Source organism: Nanorana parkeri, unplaced genomic scaffold, assembly GCF_000935625.1.
Source record: "Nanorana parkeri isolate BGI_ZX_2015 unplaced genomic scaffold, ASM93562v1 scaffold601, whole genome shotgun sequence".
Classification (NCBI taxonomy): Eukaryota; Metazoa; Chordata; class Amphibia; order Anura; family Dicroglossidae; genus Nanorana; species Nanorana parkeri.
The window spans coordinates 715,603-739,632 of record NW_017306869.1 but is presented as its reverse complement, the minus strand read 5'-3'; the positions used below and the strand labels follow the sequence as shown (position 1 = coordinate 739,632).

At 40.4% G+C, this 24,030-nt stretch overlaps 1 protein-coding gene across 1 annotated transcript in view; it reads right to left on the bottom strand.

Moving 5' to 3' along the window:
- Positions 1–24,030, bottom strand: part of OCA2 (OCA2 melanosomal transmembrane protein) — a 220,777-nt gene that overhangs the window by 131,339 nt on the left and 65,408 nt on the right. Inside the window, exon 4 of the mRNA XM_018562806.1 lies at positions 1,424–1,450. Within this exon, the coding sequence (XP_018418308.1) occupies positions 1,424–1,450 (27 nt within the window). The remainder of the gene's footprint in view (positions 1–1,423; positions 1,451–24,030) is intronic.

Genomic DNA, 24,030 nt, shown 5'->3' with positions numbered 1-24,030 from the left:
CACACTCCACTGCATGGGTTCAGTGCTTGTTAAGGCTAGGGGTAGAGTAGAAAGGTGTAATGCTTACCTTATTCCTTGCTCCTGTAGGCTCCTTTCATCTGTGTAAATCATCCACAAAGCCTCTTCACTAAGGCATGTCAGCCTGCAGTCGCTCACTTATATCCTCACATAATGCAGGATTAATAGTCCTCTATTGTATGTGATGACTCCAAGAGACCTCCAACAGAATGAGTGCATAACATAGTTAAGACTCCTTAGAACAGAATGTATTCACAGTCTCATTCCATCACACATCCAAAAATAAGAAAATTATTCCTGGAAAAAATTGGTCTATAATATTGAGATATATTTGCACTATGCCTCAGTGGTACTGGTTGTGCATCTGGATGATGGGGCATGAAGCAATAATTTTCATGGCTCAACCTACTGTCCTGAATGAGGAATAATCCTCTCTTTTTGGGGATATGTGATGGAATGAGACATGGAATTACCTCCTGTTCCTAGCAGGCTATACTATGCTACACAATTATTTGGTTGGGCACTTTTTAATTGTTTTAGTCCCTTCTGACCATAACCTGTATGGTCATACTGTCTAATAAAATATGATGCAATAACAAAAAATATTCAAAAGTTATACTTTGCTTTCCTCAGAGAAAAAAAAATATGGATTACATGCTTCTGCATACGTCAATGTATACAATTAAATGTTTCCATTTTTGATATTACACTATGAATATTTAAAGATAAATTACGGCAAGCAAGAGCTCTGTACAAAGTAAAATAAATCATGTTCTATTAATGATATTCAAAAGTTTTTAGGAGACACATTTAAGAAATAATGTTTAAAAGTTGTATTATGACTGTATTCTATACATTCCATTTCCTAAAAATTAAATAATTAATTTAAAGTGAATGCAAAACATAAAAGTGCCCTCTGGTGTATAAAATAAATATCACTCACTCAATACTATACAGAAATAATTCATTTTGTCACAGCGTATGCTCTTGCAAAGTATGAAACAGAGGGCTTGAAACCTCATGTGCAGCAAAGGGAATCAGATTAGAGCACTGTCAGATAATACACTCAGAAGAAAAATCTGCTCACCAATTACATAAGCAATTTAAATACTCAACTGAATATTCAATTGATATAATATCACTAGATTAGAGTACCTTGCCTTTCAAAAAGGAGAAAAGATGACAGTTGGAAACCAGCAGATAAGTGATCATTTAGATTTAGTGTACTCTCCACAATCTTTCTGGGTATGTAGCCCTTTATAAAAATGCATGCATTAAAGCCCAATTGAAGTTACTAAAAATAGATATGCAGTCAGATAGACATTGTACTAAAAAAACCTACACTTTCATAGTATTACTTTCATGTGCCTGCATTTTACATTTAAACGGACTGCTGCTCAAACACATGTTGGATGCAAAACACGGCAAAAGGCTACATTTAAACGGTTTTGCCTGCAATTCAAATGTGTCTTAATAGGACCTCCTGCATTCATTGGAACACAATGTAAAGTAGGTAAATTGCAGCCTCAGAACGGTCATCCACACTGCACCATTGAAGTAAATGCCCATCTTCATGGTCCCTTGATATGACTCTGCAGTCCTATAGTTACTAGAGTTAGACCCAGTGCACTCAGTAACAGAACTGGTCTAACACAACCCCTCCCTTACTCTTCATTACAAGTCTGTGTAAGAATACTTGTGAGGAGGGGTGTGGATATTACTAAATTTTTCCGGAACAGAACAATGAAGAGAGAGGCAGAAGCAGCAAGATAATTCTGGGTATACATGGCTTGACTATTTTATGAGCATTTGTACAAAAAACTCTCATCAGAACTTTCGACAAAGCTATCAGAGACTAATAGAAATATGTTCCACATTTTGGTTAATTTTTACATTCAGTTTTGGAATGAATGGAGATTCCCGAACGAAAACCACATTTACGGTCAGAAATTCATTTGTTCCTTTTCCATTTTGCTCCTTTAATTTTTCTTTTGTCATCACAGTTAAAAATTATTGCCAACTTGACCTGCTGAAAATGACCGTTTTAAAATGAAATTCCAACCATGTATACCCAGCTCTACCTCTGTTTGCCCTCCTCAAGGACTGAAAGGTCAGTACTATCCCTCACCAGTGTATCCAATGCCTTTTTTCCCACTACTTCTCCTGGTGTGGTACCTTTCTTCTTCAGTCACTAACTCCTATGCATATGCACACTGAAATTAAATTTTCCTGAGACCTGACTCCAGTCTCTGCAATCTTACAGGTGTCAGAAACTGGCTGGTAAAACAAAACAGCATGTTCAAATACTGTGCAAATACCATGCTACTTAACCTTGAACCAGTTTCTGATTTGCTGCCTCATTGCTGACTTGGCCTGCCTTTGGGCTTCTCTCTCCTTGCTATTAACCTTGTCTCGTTTCCGACCATGGCTGGTCTCTACTTTCTCTGCTTTGACCTTGGCTAAAGTTCCAGACCATGACTTCTCCCCGCTGATCTTCTGGTGTGACCTTGGCCTGCCTGTGAGTCTGCCTGCTACCTGTCTTCTCAGTCACCAATAACTACTTGTCCTAAAAATACTTCCAGTCTGCTGTGTTCCAGTTTCCTGCCTAGCTGTTTCGCTTATTAGGACTCCCAACACCTGTGCCACTCTGTGTCATCTTACTCCCTTTGCTCTCCTCCATGAGTGTCTGGACCAAATGTGTAAGGGAAGAGCTTTAGCAGTCTATTACCCAGCTCTACCTCTGTTTGCCCTGCTCAAGGACTGAAGGGTCAGAGCTTTTGTCATCTTGGCCTCCACCAGGTATGTGATAGGTTGGAATGCATCCTGTTTTTATTACTGTCTGTGTTTACCCTTTCAATTTGTCCTGCAAACCATTGACACTTCAACAGGAATGAATTAGCAATCCAAACATTTACGGATGTCAGCAAAAACAGGAAGTGAAGGAAAAATTAAAATGGGAACAATTGTTCCAGAGACAACTTTCTAAGAGGGGATTTCCTTCACTTTGGAAAGATTTGTATTCAGTTTTGTCTGGTCCCAGGCAAAAAACAGAAAAACAATGACTGGTTTTAACCATTCCACTCTTTAGGAAGAAAAAAAAAACAATTTTTACTTCAGATGCCTTTTAAATAGTGCTGTTCAACACCCATGCTCCATTGTTATTGATGGAGAATAATTCTAGGCATTCTACACAGTGGGTTGTATACACCATGCTAGTATTTCCTGGCAATTTAGCAATGTTGTTAAACAACTTGCAGATAAATTTGTGGACAAATAAATGACCCTAACATATAACACAACATTTGTGGTGCACAGGAATTTATGCCACTTTGACTTGCTTATAATTTGATTATTCTGTGATACATGAATTTACACAAATATAAAATGCACTAACCAAGCACAACAAATAGCAAGACAGGACTGTATGAAATCTACTGAATAATGCAGCTGTTTTATTAATAAAAAATTGTTCCCAATAAACAAAACTGTATACCTGCCCATGTCTCTAAGTATGGTCTATCTTCAAACTATGATTTGTACATAAATCAACAGACACAGGAGACATACCATAAGGAAAAATACAACATAACATATAAGATAGTGTAATAACTAAAAAACTGACTGAAGCCGACAATATATTCCTGACCGATCCAATAACAGAGGATTAAGCGGTTTTAAGAGCAGCCCCTAATAAGGGGCTGAAGGATTGCCATTTGAAATTTACAAAAGAAATGACTATTTTAATCCCAAAGCTCACAAATTTTTTTAGAGAGGCTGTCCACATCGAAACTGCCTGACTCAATGGGTGAAGCTGTTATCGTGGTTATCCCTGAAGCAGGAGGGGATTCTAGACTGCCAGTGTCCTACAGGCCAATCTCCCATGACGCTTGAATGGTCAGCTGGCTTGGGTCTTGAGGGATAAATCTGTAACTATGGTACAGCTCAGACCAAGACTCTGTGGCAGAAATGCAGAGTCAAAGTCTTTAGAGCTCTTACTGGGATTTTTTAAGTTACGGTTTAGCAGTTGTCAGGTGTAGTTAAATTAAATCGAAGAACCAGCTTCGGGTTGCAGCTGCTCCTCTGGGAGCAACTCTGTAGCATCTAGTGAAGTAGACTGTGATTTAGAGTGAGGAGTTACACTGTTTATGAACAAACATCAGCAGGGCCGGCCTTAGGGGTGTGCGAGCATGTGCGCATACGTGTGAAAATGACGATTTCGCCCATTACGCCGCACATGTTACATATCGCCGCGAACGTCGGAATGAGAGCAATAATTGTAGGGCTATCAATCACTGATAACACTAAACTGATGAGCGTTTAAAGCGTCACCTATGGTCAATTTTGGGCATGGTAATTTTTTGCGATTTTGCGGGTGCGCGCAATTTTAAAGCATGAAATGTTTGGTGTCTATTTACCCGACGTGACCCCGTCTTTTTATACTTTACCAAAAATATTGGTGATAATTGGGTGGGGTTACTGGGGGTGTGGCCAATAAAGGGTGTGGCCAATGAGGGGTGTGGTCACTGAGCGGCGCTGTAAAGCTTTCTCGCACCGGGCGCCTAAAGGCCTAAGGCCGGCCCTGAACATCAGCATTTTTGTGCAGGATGTCAGCATTAGTTGATTCCTGACCAGCTGAAAAAGTAGGCCTGCTGTAGTCAGTGGCAGTCTGGATTGTTGCCTTTCCAGGGTTATGACAAAGGGGGTCTTCAATGTAGCCTTGACTTCCCTGTATGATAATTTATTGGAATACACACCACCCAAGCCACGAGGTTTGTTTGGACAGCGGGTTCCAAGAATTACCCAACTTTGGACAGTCTTTTTGGCAAAGATCTTTATTCCAACCATTATGCTGCTGAAATACCGTGTGTGCTCCCAGGATGTGTTTCCCCAGCAGAAGCATTATTTTAGCATCATTGTGATATGGTGGGATATAGTCAGCTAAAAGATTTAGGTGAGGCTGAGAAAGTGCATCTTCTGATGTAGAGATTTATTTCTATCATTATTTAATGTATTTAACTGTACGCAATGAGTTTAGAAAGAGCAACCTGCTTATTTCCTTCCAATAAGCACAAGATGATCTTCCCGGATTTGTGAGTCAGCACAGGCATGCAATTTATAGGACAAAACATCTCACTCTCTGAGGAACAACTCAAGGAAATCTAAGGTTGCAAGTGAATGACTATTTTTGTCATCCAAGACAGAATACATCGTAGCTGTTTTCTTGAAGTGTAGCGTGCGTATATAAATGCCTTCCCTTGTTCTCCCCAATCAACACGCAATTACAATTTTTTAATCAAATAATTTATTTGGGGGGAGGGTACAGCAGGCTCCTGAAAATGTCACCTTCTTTGGATTTTTTTCAAAAGCATTATATGAAAGGACACACCCCCAGGAATCCTTTAGATGTGCCTGCTTCTCTCTACTGGCCACTGAAGACTTGGCTGTACAATCTGCTGATTGGTTGACTGGTTGTAGGCACATTTAAAAAGGGATGCCAGGGGTGCATTCTTTACATAAAGCTTGAAAACAAAATAATTAATGGCAGAGAAAGCTAATAGCTATGAGAGGGGGACAATGACAGTAAAGATCGGGGGAAATTGACTAATAAGTAATGGAGGTAATGGAGACAGGAAATGAAGGTGAGATCAAGATAGCTGTTCTAGCTTAAAAAGGTTAAAAATTGTGGAAGTTTTCAGGGAATTGAGAGTGAGGAGTTTAAACACAGGGTAGGACTTGCTACAGTACGGGGGGGAGAGTGGGGTAAGGCTGGATTTTATCTTTTAGTTGCCTTCAAAGAAACACCTTGACAAGACATAGTTTTGAATGTGCTTTCCCCAAATTATTTAATGCTCTATCTCCCTGCCTTTCAATGTGATCATTAGGTGTGACTTTTCGTCCCTTCCCTTCCATGATCTGAAGTGTGTGAATATAGCATTACAGTCACTTGCAAGATGCTTTGTAGAATCCCAACACTTAAAATATATCCCAAGTTGTTTTAAGAATTATTTGCATTCTTGCAGGGGTTTGTTCCAGAACTCAATGCATTTATTGAGGGGATATTGCTTCTTATGAATTGGCTTTGGCAACTGGGATTTTCTGTCTCCTGTATGCCGTTTCGCAGCTTTGACACAATTGGCAGATAAGTGAGGATCTGCCTTCGCAAGTTGTAGTACAAGCAAACTTCTGATTATCCTTACCATGTATCATGGGAAAGTCTTGCAACCTTTTGAGCAGAGCATCTTCTATATAGCTTCTGGACTACCATAGCTCTGATCTAGCCACTCCTAACTGGCATAGTTACATAGTTGCATAGTATTTGGGGTTGAATAAAGACATAGGTCCATCAAGTCCAACCCATATAGGTCCATGCATCATCTCATTCTTAGGGATACTGGTATCCCTGGATATTACGGTCCCTCAAGAAATTGTCCAAACGTTTCTTGGACAAATCTACACTTTTGGCTGAAATCACTGCCGATGGCAGTGAGTTCCAGACCTTAACCGCTCTTACTGTAAAGAACCCTCTTCGCCCATTGTGCTGGAATTTTTTCTCCACCAACTTTAGGTGGTGGCCTCTAGTCTTTGTAATGGAGTTAATCTCAAACAGTTTGTTGCCAATGTTGCTGTCACCATTGAACATCTTGTACATGAATATCATATCCCCCCTTAATCTCCTTAATTCCAGCGTAAACATGTTTAAGGTCAGAAGCCTTGTCTCATAGCTCTGGTCCTCCATTCCCCTAATTAGTTTGGTTGCCCTCCGCTGGACTCTCTCCAGTTCAAGGACATCCCTTCTCAGTACCGGCGACCAAAACTGGACCGCGTACTCCAGATGTGGCCGAACCAACGATCTATATACAGGCACAATTATAGACTTGTCCCTGCAATACATCCCCTTCTTAATACAGGACAAGACCCTGCTAGCTTTGTTTACCGCAGCTTGGCACTGCAAGCTACCATTCAGTTTGTGGTCTACAATGACCCCCAAATCTTTTTCTATTTCTGACTTCCCTAGCGGCATACCCATGATTGTATGGCCTGTTTATTTTTATGTCCAAAGTACATTACTTTGCATTTATCGACATTAAACCTCATCTGCCATAGTATTGCCCACTCCCCTATTTTATCCAGGTCCTCCTGCAATGTTATATTGTCACGATCCGTTTCTAGTACCCTCCCTATTTTTGTATCATCTGCAAACATGGAAACATGGCTATTTATTCCCTCCCCGATGTCATTAATGAATAGGTTGAACAGTATCGGACCCAGCACAGATCCTTGAGGCACACCGCTCATTACACTAAGAGAGACATAGAGTCACATAGAGACTAGTACAAGCTCTCAGCCTCTCGACATACACACAGAGGATTGTGGGCCTAGCCAGTTTATTACACTAGGTAGGATAATCAAACCCCGGTAAGGGCAGTGTTTGAGAGTCCATGGAGTACCATATGTTTGGAAAAGTCTGGCATGTCAGAGCAGGGTGACTTAGGGAAGCATGCGGTGGCAAATATTTTAACCTTTTCACAGTCATGAACATGGGTACTACATCTGTTGCAGCACCAACCTTACATTTCTTTTGCAGCCTGTCAGCTTTCTGTTAGAAATTATTCAGGCTTCAGGCAGCTATAAAGCCACTTGATCAATCCCACAGGCTGCTGAATGCATCCCCCCACACTATATAAATACCAGTAATAAATAAATGCATAAAATGTAACTACCACCATCTAAATTTCAGAAAACATAGTTGCGGTCATAAGTAATATTCAGGCCTAAAATGTGTGACAGCGAAAGGGTTTGTAATTAATTATGATGGAATGAGACTCCGGAGTAATATTGCTCTCAGGAGGTAGATCGCAAACTAGATGAGGTGACTGTGGTTTGGCTTAAGTGCTGACACCTGAATTGATAGGATCTTGCCCAAAAGTCTGCAACTTAGATGGTCTTGTGTAGCATCAGCAACATGTTTGTCACACCTGTAAGCAGTCACAACAGTCTCGGGAGGCGAATGCTCTGAAGGAATGTCAATGTCATCAGGAGCATCAGAGGTAGCTGATAATCTACTAACTCACTTGCATTAGCAGGTTGTTCTAAACTTTTCTTCTGCTGTAGCTTGGTTGCATATCCTGTGTGGGGCTTCCATTTTCATTCTCTCACAGGCAGCATCTGTCTCCATCTCTGCCTCTTTTCTGGCAGATTCTATTTTCTGCCTTTTAGTTTGTGCCTCCATCTCTGCTTTCTTTCCTGCAACGGCATCTTGCATCTTGGCAGGGCTGATGCAAGAATTTCTGGCTACACAGACAAAGGTGCTTTTTTCCGCCCCCACCCTCACATGGCTGCCTATGCAGCCTTACTGTAGAGCCAGCCCTGCAGTTTGACAACCTCTGTCTCTGCACAAGCTGTTCACTAAGGGTGGAACACCTTGAGCAGGATAATCAAAAATCTAATAGTGTGCCAGGTAGATGTTGAGCAATGAGATGTTTCATTAAATTTGTATATATTCCATCCTAGTCCATAGCATTTGCAGACTCCAGGCGGCTTTCTGCAACCATAAGCAAGAAGGTCACCAGTCATGCCCTTTGTGTATGGGGCCAGTCTTCACTCTCGGTGGTTCTCAAATGTTACCAGAAAGGCGTCTAGGTCATTATCAGCCGACATCTTGAACAGGAAGTGATCAATATGCATGGTTGATGGGAGAACCATCCATTTTCTTTCAGGAGAACTTTGTGCAGGTGTCTACCTCGGTCAGAATTCTCAAACAGCACCTGCATTTGCTGCTGCACAGCATTCATTTACAGCTGAGTTTTTTTTGTGCAACACCTGCATCTGCTCCTGCATTTATTATGACCCAATATTGGATATCGCCAGCTACTATGCAGTGTTTGCTTGCTGCAATAGATAACACCAACTGTTTACCAGTTTCTCCATTTTGTGTCACTTCAGGTACTGGCACTTTATATAGCAGATTCTACTAATAAATGTCCACAATATGTTCGTAAAGAATATAAATATGCTTCCTTCGGTGAGTGGCCTTTTTAGGACAGGGATACCAGTCCAGTGGCATCTTGCAAACGGTGTTGTCTGACTAGGAGACTGAAAATTGCTAGTGCTCGTCAGCAAAAAAAAAAAAATACCCGGTTTTTAATTTTCACAAACCTTAGCTCCAGCAGGCTCAACCAGCCTGCTCCCTGAGCTACAGAGCACTGTCAAAGCATGTCCAGGACTTTTCAAGGAACCCGTCCTGGCTACTCAATTGCAGCCCGAGACAGGGACATTCCTGGGGTGTATCAAAGGCTCAGGACTGTATAGGAAAAGCGCCTGGATGATGTGTAAACCCCCAATTATATTATCAAATTTAATTTCATTGATTTTAATATACATACATTTACATAAAGGGACTCCCAGAGAACAATGGGATTTCTAAAGTGTGCACACTACAGACTAACATTGCAGCTTACCATTCCTTAGTTCAGGTGGCTGAGTTTACTTTTTCAGGATTTCTTTTCTTATTTTCACCCGGTGATCCTGCCAGTAACATACGTCCTGTCCTAGGGTGAGAGCACTCACTCACTATATTGAATTTATGGAAGAGTAGCATTGCCACCCTAGGGTAGGAAGTATTCTGGGACTCCCTCTCCTCTTGTCCAGTAAATAGGGGGGTTGCACATATGGGCAATTGGCAGGGTGGACAACCGTGCTTGAGATTTCAGTGCAGCAGAGGCATTGGACAAGTTATACTCACCCGAACCACAGAGCTGGCTGTCAGCTACTCCATTCCGTGAAGCCTGTCTTCTCTTTCACTGCAGCGATGGCATGTCCCTCTGCACCCTCATGTCTCATACACTGTGTATAAAATGTGATGACTTAAGGATCCTTTGACTGCTGCAGCGGAGGGAGAAAGATGCTCTTGGGACCGGTCTAAGAGAAAATCGGCTCCAAGGATCGGGTGAGTAAACTTTTTTTGTTTTGCAGCGCTAAGACACAAATGAGCACTTAACCCTTGCAGTGCAGGGGTAGCACAAATACAAGGGTTAAGAACCAATGAGCCCAGGGTTCTGCTTTATGGGTGAGCTATTAAAGGAGAATTATGTGGCGAGTGATTTTCACTCAACCTCATAATCTGAGCCGACCTGTGACAATGAAACTGTCACAGGTCGGCTCAGTAGATTGGGAAGTGAGCGAACATATATCGGCGCACGCTCACTTCTTGATCTATCCGTGCAGAGAGCCGTGACCGCAGGGATTCTCCTCCCCCCCCTCCTACCTGTCCGATCCTCTAGATAGGCAGAGCCAGCTGTCACTCATGGAGCTGGGTGGATCCAGACAGAATTGTCGGGATCCGTTCCTGCTGTGGTGTCCCAGTATACTGTGAGCCGTAGTTCGCGTTATACTGAGCTTTGAGTCACGGGAGGACGCTAGTTTGTTACCCTTAGGAGAACTATGGGGAAAAGCCCTAACCCCATAGTTCTCCTTTAAGGACTGAAAACAGGTCTTTTACAACAAGAGGCGCAGAGGAGATTAGGGCTCCACCTTCTGGCTAGATGGAATACAAAATAATCATAGGTCATATTTAATATGTTGTATTTACCTTAAAAAAGGGAGAACATTTGACTGTTTTCAGATATAATAAAAGAAAATATGTCCAGAAAGAAAATATGTCCAGAACTAGGGACGCCCCGATACCGGTACTAGCATCGGTATCAGGGGAGGACGAGGCCGTGCAGGCGGCGAATGATTACTGCCAGCGCTTCTGTCAGGTCAGGAGAGGGCTCTGTGTGCATGGCACCATCAGACTGCTGTAATGGTGGAGGGTGTGCGGGGCGGGATCGCTGGCTCCTTTGTGTGTTTACATGCTGCATACATATGTAGCATGTAAACACACCTTCTGTCACCTTCTGTGCACTGCAGCCTCAGGGATCCCCTCCCCTCCACAGGGTGTGTACTTTGCAGGGGATGGATGAGCTAACTTTGCAAACAAAGGTCAGTTGGAAGTTGATGCCCTGATCTGCCCTTAAATCTCATGTTTAACCAGCCCATATCCTGTGCTAATATTAATCGGTTAAATGATCCGTAGTACAAGTACATGTTATGTACTATGGCTAATTTAAGCCATTCCTGTTAGCAGAGGATAATTGTAAATCTATTGCTGCAGTGTAGTCTATATGTAGTACATGTACGTTACACACGTCCAGTACACTGCAGCAATAGATTTACAGTTATCCCCTGCTAATATGAATAGATTAAAAGATCCATAGTACATAATATAACAATATGTAGTTGTACTATGGATCATTTAATCCATTCATGTAAGCAGGGGATAATTGTAACTCTATTGCTGCAGACTGCAGTGTACTGGATGTGTGCACTGTATATGTACTATGGATCAGCGATTCTGCCCAGCGCAGACTACAAGAGGCAACGCGTGAGGTAACATGGATCGGAGTGAAACTGAGTGAGGGAAGCTGGGACAGGGCTGGCTGTAAATCTATTGCTATAGTGTACTGGATGTGTGTAATGCATATGCAGTACATATATACAGCACACACCTCCACTACACTACAGCAATAGAGTTACAATTCTCCCATGCTAACATGAATAGGTAAAATCATGATCCATAGTACATAACATGTAGTTGTACTATCATTTAAAGTCACCTGTCCCTTTAAGAAAAAGGGTAATTGGTATCGGCAAGTACATGTACTTGGTCCTGAAAAAGTGGTATCGGGACATCCCTATCCAGAACCACTGTACATTCCCTTGAAGCAAACCTCAACCAACCATTACTTTTGGGGGATACCTAAAAATATTTGTTTGATAATCGAGTTCAGAGACTCAAGAGTACAGAAATCTACATCGAATATATATAAAATGTTCTTTAGAAAGTATGCCGAGGTCTAAAATAATGGTTCTTTGAGAGAAAATTTGCCATGTAGCGAAGTATGCATGGGTTTCCATGGAAACAGGTTTCCTGACACTTATGGCTTTTTGATGCACTCAGCAGCAAGCCAGGCATTTGACATGGGCATTCCTCCTTTCACACTGCAAATGAGAGCAAACTGTCAAACATTATACAGGCATTGCTCTTATGAAGATAGATCTGTAGTCTATAGAGCACATCACATGTATGTAATAGTCATTTTCTGTCTAAGGAACAAAACAAGTTAATTTCAGATTTTCTTTTCAACTTTTGTTTGAATTAATCTGTCTTTAGAAAACATACACTGTAAGAGAGAAAAACGGGAACATGTACAGCAGAAATAAAAAATGTGCTTCCTAGTTCAAAGGTGTGCTTAGCTTTAAAATGACAAAGAAATAACCTTAACCCTTTCGCTGCCAGGCCCACCAGAATGCTTTTAACTAGGGATGCACCGATACAAGCATCGGTATCGGCGGCGATACCGAGTATTTGCATGAGTACTCGTGCAAATACTCCGATACAAAAAACGAGTACCTGTGCCGCGTCCGCCATCTTCAGGGACCCGAATCCGCCGCACACAGGACCTCCATCGCGTCTTCAATGAAGCAAGATGGCCGCGAACTCCTCTAAGTCCTCTGGATATAGCTGTGCCACACCACAGAGTGTTCATGTTCTTCATAATATTAAGAAACTGACCTAAAATCATGATTTTGTATTGCTTTAGAAAAAATGTGACCTGTCCCTTTAAGAAAAAGGGATTGGTATCGGCGAGTACTTGGAAAAAAAGTATCGGTACTCGTACTCGGCCTTAAAAAAGTGGTATCGGTGCATCCCTAATTTTAACCTCAGCTGGCCAGACCATTTTTGCAAGCTTTCTCATTGTTTTGATTTTCTATTGCTGCTTTGCTAGTGTTTGTAAAAGACCCCCCAAACCACATATTTTCTGAAAGCACAGGCCCAGTACAATAAAAAGATGGTGCTACTAATTTTGTAGGTGGGATAAATGCGCAAATGTTTGTCAAATCAATATTAAACCGATAAAAATACACAATTAAATTGATAAAAGCACACTAAAATCAGTATCAGTGCACAAAAAAAATATGACTAAATCTAAAAGATAAAACTGTATTGAGTTAATAAATATTTGTAAATTTTAAATTGCGCCTTTTTGCAAAAAACAGTAAAAAAAATGCAGTAATGCAAAACTGTAAATAAGCAACTTATGGTAAAAATCGTTTGTGCACTGTGCTGGTGTTTGTGTCGTGATAAAATAATACAGGTGTACATTTAATCTCAACACAGCGTATCACAATGCATGGCAATGCGACAACGCTTTGCCATGCACTGCCACAGTTAAATTAATGTTATTTTGAAAAGAAAAAAATAATCAAGCACTGCAATGCATTCTAACAACGCACCACAGCTCATATGCATGGCATACCGGTCAATATAGTGCACACATTTGCATGTGTATATACACTGAGTGGCCAGAGTATTATGACCACCCCATCAGTACTTCCTTGGGCCACCTTTTGCCCTAAATACTGCAGCGATTCTTCTTGGCATTGACTCCACGAGATGTTGAAAGGTGACGCGAGGAATCTGACACCATGCCTGATGAATAGCACTGTCCAGTTTTGTGAGATTTCATGGTTGTGGAACCAGCTGCCTGATGGCGCTTTCAACTTCGTCCCACAAATGCTCAATTGGATTGAGATCTGGCGATCGTGGGGGCCACCTAAGCAATGTAAATTCTCCCTCATGTTCTTGAAACCACTCCTGCACAATACGAGCACCGTGGCATGGCGCATTGTCTTGTTGGAAGAAGCCATCTACATTGGGATACGCCATCAACAGGATAGGATGAACTTGATCAGCAACGATACGGGTGTATGTTGTGCTATTCAGACCTTGTTCCACACAAATTAAAGTGCCCAAATCATGCCAGGAAAACATGCCCCAAACCATAATACTGCCCCAAACCAGCTTGAAGTGCTGTACTCATGCATGTGGGGTGCTTGCTTTCATGCTGTTGCAGCCAAATTCTCACTCTGCCATCTGTATGATGCAACTGGAAATGGGATTCATCGGACCACATGACTTTTTTCCAATGCTCGACTGTCCAATCCTTGTGTTCCTGTGTAAATTGGAGATGTTTTATCTTGTTAACTGCAGACAGCAAAGGTGTTTGAACAGGCCTTTGGCTTCCATATCCCATATGATGCAGTGTACGGCGAACAGTACATTCAGATATCATTTGAGAGGATCCCAATTAAGATCTGCAGTAATTTGATGCACTGTTGCACTTCCGTTTTCTTGTAACAGTCTTGCCACTCTCTGTTCTGCCCTAACATTCACTAGTCGCTGATGGCCACAATTCGCACGTTCAGACCCAGATTTTTACTGTCGTGGTAAACAACCTGCTTACCTATTTATGATGGTCTGGCACTCTAGCAACTTCAGTGCGAAATTATAGCTAATTTGCCTACAAACGTCAGGTGGTCATAATAATCTGGTCACTCAGTGTATGTATGTATGTGAGTGTGTGTGGGGGAGGGGGGGTTGTGCTTTATTTTTACGTTTTTAATTTTATTATTTTGTATTTGTTTTTTTACACAAAGTCCTCGATCTCTTTTTCTGCAGCGATCGGTTCTGAATCTCAGTACACAGGCTTCCCATTTATTCACACACTGGTGATCATAAATGTTTGACTATCAACCAGTTTCTGAATGGGGAGAAGCCTCTATAGTGAGTGCTTCTCTCCATTAAGTCATGAATGAACAGGAAATGATGTAAAGCACTTCCTGTTCATTCATAACTGGCGACACATAGTACTATGTGCCCCCAGTTGTTCACAAACATTGCAGTGATCACTTGATCACTCCAGTATTTGTTTTGCACACAGAGGATCTGTAAATATCACTGAAACTGACAGGATGACAGCGTCTCTGCTCTCTCCTTCCCCCCTTGTGCCCCCCCGGCTTCAGCTGTCATTTTCTCCTCGGATTCCCGCTGACTCAGCCCATGCAGGCAGGGGAGAGCAGCAGGGATCCAAGGAAAAGCATGACGAAGGCAGGAGAGACTGCAGATGCCGGCAGCGTTGCCAGCAGGGGAGAGGGGAGAGCTCCAAGATTTTTGGTTAATAGCTCTCATCTGCGGTTTGTCAGCCACTGATGACAGCCATTATTTTAAAGGGTACCGCCTGGGAACCCGTTCCGATATAAGTTCATGGTCGCGAAAGTGACCGTGAGCTTATAGCAGAAGGGAGAAAGCCACTGACGTAAGGCTTACTAATGTGGCCAGCTGGAAACAGTTGTGCTCCGCCCTAAGCCTTACGTTGGTGGCAGCGAAAGGGTTAAAGTACATGTAAACGCTAACAATGGACGTCTTCCATTTACTCCTTTTTAATCTGGTCTATTAAAAGCATCTTATAGCTGTTCAATAAAATAAAATAAAAAACCTGTTGATCACATCAGAAATTCAGCACTGTGCACACTTCCCGTGTTACCTCAAGGCATCCTTTCAGTTCCTATCATTGGCTACAGAGCAACTACTCTCTATTTTGTGAAGATGAAGGCAATGTATTCAGTAGTTTAGCAAAAGACAACTGGCAGGCCTGACACAATTTCTTGACATTTTAGGCATGAGGTATCAGTCCACAACAGGAAATTAAGGAAATCTGGAGCTGAGTGCAGTTCTGGTCAATCAGCAAGTGCTCTCTACTTGCAGGGTCTTTAAAGGGATAAAACAGGGGACATTTGCATGTCTTGCAGAAATGTACTGTAATAGACTTCAGCGAGGTACACAAAGTTAGCAAACTTTGAATGCTGAGTAAGAAATACAAAATTGTTTTGTAAACAGAACCCAGGCAGATTTGCTCATCCCTATATTAGACGCTAGCCAGATAATACTGTAGGAGGTGGTCTATTGTTGCAACACCTACCTTATACTCATGACAGACTACAGTGGCAACACATACATTCCACTCATGACAAACTTCCTTAAAAACCTGAACACCAGGCACAACATTTGTAATATATTCTTCAATAGCCACAAAAGCTATATGTTCACCTTGTAAGCACCAAATACCTTTGCAGGCCCAGTTACTATGTGGTAAAAGTAGCATTGACATTATTACTTTGTAGCACATAGCATGTGGCGTAGAGATGTAGACCTGAGCTCTGCCCTTTAGTCTAGATGGAGTATTCAAATTTTAAATGTATTTATTGATAGGTCAATCAGAGGCAGCTCTTTTAGGAGCCAACGTGCCCTAAAAATGGTCTTTGGGATGCCAGTAGAGCAAAAAATAGGATAGCACCAAAAGTGTAGTTAAAAGTCCAGTTAAATTGCTTACCCAAGAGGGAGAAAAACAATAGCCAATGTGTTTTGGGGACTGCTTTGTTTGCCTGTCATCAAGGCTTATATAAAAAGAAGTTCAAGGGTAAAGGCAGGGTTCTGAATTGGAATCATTGTGCACATCATAGGGCTTGCTCAGGTCACCGTGCACATTATAAGGCTTGCTCAGGTCACCAGTCTACAACTTTAGCATTCTCTTCTTCCTACTATATGACCTAAAAGATACCCATGAGCAATTTGCATGTATGGCAACCAGTTTGTAACATCTAGGGAATTGGGGGCAGTCATGAACACGCTGACTATTGTCCAAGAGATGAAACTGTTGCCATTCATTAATGTATAAACCTAACAGGGTGCATACACAGGGTATACAGTGGACCTGGAATCCTTTTTTTTACAATTGCTATACCAGTGCTCTACCCAGTGGGGGCTGCTTGTGAAGCAATTTGAACAAATATATGCAGCATCTCAAAAAGCAAATGCTGCAGACAATTTTCATTTTACCACAATGAAGAACACACTGATGCTAAACCTTGGGGTTTACACTCTTTCAACCCTAGCTATTTGTGGACTGTTGTGTCTGTTTTTCCTTACTTTAACCTGTAAAGCTGAAACATACAGATTTTTCTGAACAGCTGCAAGGCCCAACTTCAGGTAAACCTTGATAGGTCAAATCAACCTTTTCAGTAAATAACTTCACAAATTATTTATGATGAAAACACGAGATTGATAAAGCCACTGCTTTCCTTTAAATAGGTTCAAGCTGTGAGCTGTGTTCACAACTATTTTCTAACACTGGGGAAAAAAGGAATTGTGCATCACAAAAATAGATTTTACAATTACACATAAATACTCCCTTTGAAAATCTAACATAGCACTAAGCACAGGAAGATGAATTTAAACGTTTCATACCAAGCACAAGAAAGATTGCCACCCCATTCCTTTCCCTGCGATACCCATCCAAAAAAAATGGGGGTTAGGCGTCTCATCATAACAGGAAGGCATGCACAGCAGTTACAACATCGTAAGAAGTTCTAACTCTTCCCCACTCTATGAAAAATGTGTCAGGCCAAATCTCCCTGGTACAGATGCAAATAACAATAAAAAGCTGCCATATGTTCAAACTCTCACCTGCTATCAAAAACATAATAAAAAGATTGGGTTTGCGTTTAACACTGAAAATGTATCATGCTGACCAATCCTGATGTCCTCTTTAAAGCACCGAAATATATATTTTTGTATGAAATGTGAATGCCTTAAGGAGAAAACAATCAATCAAGGAATGTACTGTACCTTTAAAAGGAGAACTATGTGGTGAGTGAATTACACTCATCCCCATAGTTAGAGCCGATGTGTGACATTGAAACTGTCACACTTCAGCTCTATTAATTGGGAAGTGAGCAAAAACATACCGCCGATCTGTTTACTTCCCAATCATCTCCCTGCAGACTGACAGTCACCGCTCTCCACAGGCATTCCTACCTCCCCTCTCTGATCCTCCAGCGCTGAGTGGAGGAGCGAACGGGGGAGGGGCTGGCACATCTGACTCTGACTCTAGATAAGCAGAGCCAGCTGTCAATTACGTAGATGGGTGGATCTGGACAGGGGAGGGGGCAGGCACAGCCTTGAGAGGCAGAGCCATCTGTCAATCAGCTAGCTGGATGGACCTCAACAGTATTGCCGAATCTGTCCCGGCTGCGGCGATCTCAGCATATAGCGGGCAATAGCCAATAGTTTTGGTTTAAGGGAGGACCCAATATATGTCCTCCTGTGACCCTGAGAAGAACTGTGGGGAAAAAAAGTTGCCCCATAGGTCTCCTTTAAGCATAACTTTGGAGAATTGTTAAGGGAAGTTGTCATTCCTTGCATAGGTTAGGAGGTTCATTGTAAAGCCATCAAGGTGTAGCAGTAGGAAGGCGGGCAGTAATCTGGCCTGAAGTAATTCCTGTTACTTCAGTCCAACCTCTTATCAACCAGAGAAAAGTCTCTTTCTGCTGATGATTGTGTGTCTCCTATGATGGGTGATAGTGTGGCTCCACCACTGAACTGTATTCAACAGCATGCTAAGTGGTGGTATTAGTTTTGGTTCAAAGACCTGGTTTCTGGCCTCGGCACTCTGATTCAGCCCTTATTCCCCTTTGGTTATGTTTGCACACACCAATCTAATCTCAACCTCATCGTAATGTTACTCTGCTTCATACCGATTATTTCTACTAGTGTGCATCATGACTTCCTCATGATATCAAAGGGTAAAGCTTTTTGAACGAACAAAAGACCTTATCTTTAGGCTTTATTACCTACTTGGGTTAATTAAAAAATGTAATTTATGTAATGTTAAGGTTTTTTTCTAATGCATACATAAAATGCATATCTGGTGCTCAGATTTAAAATTAGCCCTATGAAAAAAAAAAAAATTATTACAGGTATTTATACATGTTTCTTCTGTTTTCACATTTATTTCTAGTTAACACCTATGAAATGAAAATGCATTCATAAAAAAAAAAAAAGGAGGTGCAAAGAATGCAGATATATAGTGATTATGTAGCACAGTTAAAATCCAAATCAGGTAACCATAATAAACAAACACCTTAAATACAAAAACTAGCCCTAAGCTTGAATACTAGTTGCAAAATTATTAGTTGCAAAGCTCAATCACTACATTTATTAGGAGCTGAAAATGTGAAGCATATTGAAAAATGTATTAAAAAGGAATTCTCCAGGCCAAATATCTACAATTAAGAGAGAGATATTATCAGTCTTAGATTTGGATGCCAAATCTTCAAATAGCAATGAGTTTGTGCTTTATAAGGCTGGTAACACAATTTTCTGTCAGGATGAAATCAAAATAAACTGATTTGAAGGAATAACCTAAAAATCATATATCCCTCGGAGTTCGGCTCATCTATGGGAATGAAAAGAGCCACGGCGCATGTGCGCATTGGTAAGAGGGCACGTCTGGGATTGTTTTTTTTGCTGAGGATTTTCCGCACAGAACTATGCATTAAAGATAGCAGGAAGAAAAGATAAGTATTTTAACAGGCAGGCACTCAGAGAGGTAGGGGATTTACAGGACAACTTCAATTAAAGTAAAGCTGTCACTTAATAACTATATGCTTTGGAAAGAAGCAACTTAAAAACAGGACATGACACTCTAAATGTACAATCTAATAAAACCCAGCTTTTTTAAGGACACAAGAGATACAATTTTTCCAGGTTAAGCTGAAATACAAAAACCTGTTCTGAATTGCTGGAAATTACTTATTCAATAATTTGAGCATTGAAAAGTTCACAAACATTTTTCTCTACCCTTAAAAAGGTATCTGCCTCAATTTAAATGCATTTTTAACTGTTGTTGCTTGACGAATAGTCAACATATGGTGTGGAATATTGTGCTGTAACATAAACTAAAACAAACACTCTTCCCACCTTTGTGTTAGAAAAATAAATGATTAACTCAGCAAACTGAAGGAAACCACCACATCACTGATAATGTAATGCTCTTCTTGGACTATTTACCTCATTGGAAAAGTTTACAGTCCGAGAACATTAATAGTAAAGTATATACTAACTACACATGTGCACCAGCAAAAAAATTGTTTAGTTTCGTTTTGATTCGGATTTTGAGTTTTGGGATTCTGACTAAATTCATTAGCGGTAGCCTGCATAAATTTTCATTTTCGTTTCGTTCGTTTCATTGTAGCAAATTGAACTTTTTTATGTCATTTTAGAGCAACGAAAATTCGTCCACAAACGAAAATGCGTACAAACTACCGCTAACACATTTCGTCCGAAATTTCTTTTTAGGAAATTTGGATTAGTTTTCATTCGTCATTTCGGTTATTCAGATACATCCAAATCTTTGAATAACGAAAATTTGCCTTAAAAACAAATTTTTCAGAAACGAACATGTCTAATACTAATCTAAAGTCAGTACCTAGTAGTAGGGATGCACCGATGCCGATACAGAGTATGTGGGCGAGTACTCGTACTTGTACAAATGCTCAGGATGCCTATCTGCCTATCCCGATACCAGTACTCCCGGGATCAGGAAGCCGGAAGGCGAGGCATTACACGCTGCCTGGCTTTCTAATTGACCGGGAAGCCGACTCCATGCTCCCTCGTCACCTGGTGCTCGGGAAACTGGCCAATCAGGAAGCCAGGCAGCGAGTCAATACACACCCCCAGCTTCCTGATTGGCCGGAATGGTGATGGGGCGGCAGGAATATAGCAGGGAGAGTGAAGACAGGGATGGCTTGGCTGGGAGAAGCTGTCCCAAGTGTGTGATTATTTTGTTTACATCTAAAGGGTAAGTTCACACCAACATTTGTAGCTCTAGCTTTATCAGGTTTAGACAATAGACATGAATACATCCCTCAGTTATGTGAAGCTCTTATAGTGATAAGTGAGACAATATGACCAAAGTACTTCAGCGCTGAATACTGAAAAATGGCTTGACCAGGAAGGGGGTGTAAACACCTGGTCACCAAATGGTTAATATAGTTCAAGATATGGAGAAGGTAGATTTTTTTTAGGGTTAAGGATACAATATAGGAGAGGTGCCCTGAAGGGACCTTTATAATTTTAAGGCAAATTCAACATAAAAATGGAATGGAAGTCACTTGTCACTCAGAGGCAAGAAAAATTTTCTCACATATTGATTGTTTTGTGGTTTCAGGTGACTTTTTAGGGGCAGAACTAAAATAGGATTTTACAACATTGTACAGTCAGACCATGAACGGATATTGTTAGATGTAAAAGTGGGCAAAAACATTTTTAAAGATTTTACGGAGGTTTCCTATTGATTACAAGGTGCAAAAGGATTCAGAGAATTTATATTAACCAGACACAAGGAGATTTTGAGAGAGAACATTTCACATAAGGAGCAACCTACATTAATGTGGAACACTTTAGAGATGGCTATTCTAATTCTTATGAAACTAAACTGTCCAGGCTAGTAAAAAGGGATGCAAGGATCTCCAGGATAAAAGATAAAGATGATAAAACACATTTATCTCAGGACAGGGTAGAAAAAGTATTTAGGAACATTCTAAAAATGTGTATAACTCTTCGGAGAATGAGAATTATAATTGACACAGCTCTTTTAACCCCTTCATGACGAAGACGTACACTGTATGACTGGCCATGTACACTGTACGTGACGAGTTATTTAAGGCTCTGTAATGATCAGTGGTTACCAGTCATTAATGAATGGCTCAGTGTTGAGGCATTCATTAATGAAATAGTTAAGCTTTTGCAAACGCTTCTTTCTTTCATTAATGAAGGAATGAAGCCGTTGCATACAAATACGGGATTGCTAAATAGCAATCCCATATTTTACAGCTGAAAATAGCAGAGAGGTAGCAGAGTGAGTCACCTCTCTGCTATTCATTTTGACAACTCGATAGCCCGATGTTTATGCTACATTTCAGGCACAGAGATACAACGTATCTCTGTGCCTGAAATGTATCACTTATGATCGTCTATGCACGATTAAAGACCTTAGTGAGATCTGAATCTGAAATGCTGTCAGGATAAGTCACTAAAGTTATTATTAGCTGATCCTAAGTTTGGAGCAGGCTAAAAATAACAAAAAATTAAAAAAGTTAATTTATCAAGCAGTCATAGTGACTGCTTGATATAAACTGACAAAGTGTAAACATTTCTAACAAATTATAATCAAAACATGTGAAAAAAGTGTTTTCTTGTAGTTTTTTCCTCATTTTTTTAAATATTTTATTCAAACTAAGTGAGGTGTTAGGTACACATGTTTGATATTATATAGACCTATCTGTCTTCTAAAAAAATATATATAATATGTGTGGGTACATTTAGTAAGAAAGTATATGACTGCTGTGGAAGAATCACACAGCAAAAATTTTAAAAGTGTGTCAGTCATTTATGAACAGAAACTGAAAACTAGCTCAGTCATGAAGGGGTTAATCCAATCATCATTTATCCCAGCTTAACCTAACTTGTGCAAATTTAATTTATGAATTCCCCAATAAAGAAGGAAAAGTTTGAAGGATACCAGTCTGGGGCTCCCATTGTTGAAAGCACAAGGTCTAAATGGGTATATCAAGGAGCATTACTGTATGATGAAAAAATAGCTACTATATTGTTATATGAACAATGCATATTTTGCTAAAGGCAATCAATTCCAAAAGGAATTTCTGGCAGTCATATTATCTTTATAATAAACATGGGATGCACTGTAAATAGGTGGCGTCTTAATGACCTCTTTCACTTTCAAATACAGATTTGAAAATTCTGACAGCAATCATGGTAGGAATATTGGATGCGGGAATTGGAGATCTGGTGCATAGAGATCAGTCATGATTTTTCAGGACTGATGCGGAGAAGGCTTTTGATAACATTAATTGGAAACACATCGATAGTACAATGGGGCATTTGGATTCTCAAGGAATTTTGTGGACTGTATATGGAGATCATATCAAGAAGCAAGCACCAGCATGCTTCCTGACTTGTCTATGTTGTTATTAATCATCATACTATGAGGGATGCATTGGTAGAATTCGATTTTTGAGTGTAAGGGTCCACTTTAACCGTAATTGAGACATTTGGAACATTTGCTGGCTATCGTATAAACCCAGAGGAATATATGTGGTTGGTAGAAAATTAGCAAGCATTTATTAGGGGAATGGATTGTTCAGCAAAGTTGTACTATCTAGGTTTATATTTATGCCAAGAATGTGGGGGATATTTATCATCTACATTACCTGCCAGTAACTGAGGGAATCAAAGTTATTGAATAAATGGAGAGGATTACATTGGCAGAAATGTATGTATTTAATTCAGTCTATTTTACAACTAAAAGGGGAACAAACTGAGGAAGGTACTTTTTTTGTTTATAGTTATGATGTATTGTTTTAATCTGTGGTCACAATAAATGGAGTTTATTTATGATTATAAACAGTATGGGCCTCCAATGTTTTGGTTTGTGTAAATGATTCATGGTACAGGGGGACGAGGCACGTGGATCACCTATCTAGAGACCCTTTAAGGCAGTGTTGGTTGAGATTAGTTTAGTTTTGAATGAAGTTTGGACGGATCCAAACTTTTGTTAAAAGGAGCATTCGGACGTGTTTGAATTCAGAAATTCAGATGCATCCAAAATGCCCGAATTTAACAAAATTCATACGAATATCCATTCAGAATGAAAATTAAATTTACATGTTGATTGTTCAAAGTATCTCAAGTCTCAGCCACTAAAGCTTGGAACTGCTTTAGAGTTGTCATTGGTATGCACTAGGGTTGATTAACCACTTGCTGTCCGGAGCAATTTCTCACTATTTGCACACACGATATAATCTGAATTTTTGGCTTCAAACTCCCAAACAATGATATATTTTCTGAAAGCAGAGGCCCTGTAGAATTAAAAAATGCTAGTTGCAATTTTTTATGTTGCACAGTATTTGCATAAATGTTAATCAAACCAGTATTTTTAGGATAAATTAAACTGAAATTATATATAGTAAAATATGGCAAAATAAAATTTTGCAAAATATAAAAGAAGGGGTCACACTGGGTAAATAGATACCAAACATGTCAAGCCATAAAATTGCGTTTGCTTATGAAAGCCACAAAACACTTCAACACCCAATATTTCCCACAGGGGACACTTTAAAAGCTTTTACCACTCATCATTTTAGTGCTAACAGCGATTAATGGCTTTAGAATTATTGCTCTCACTCTGACGTTTGCTGCAATATGCAACATGC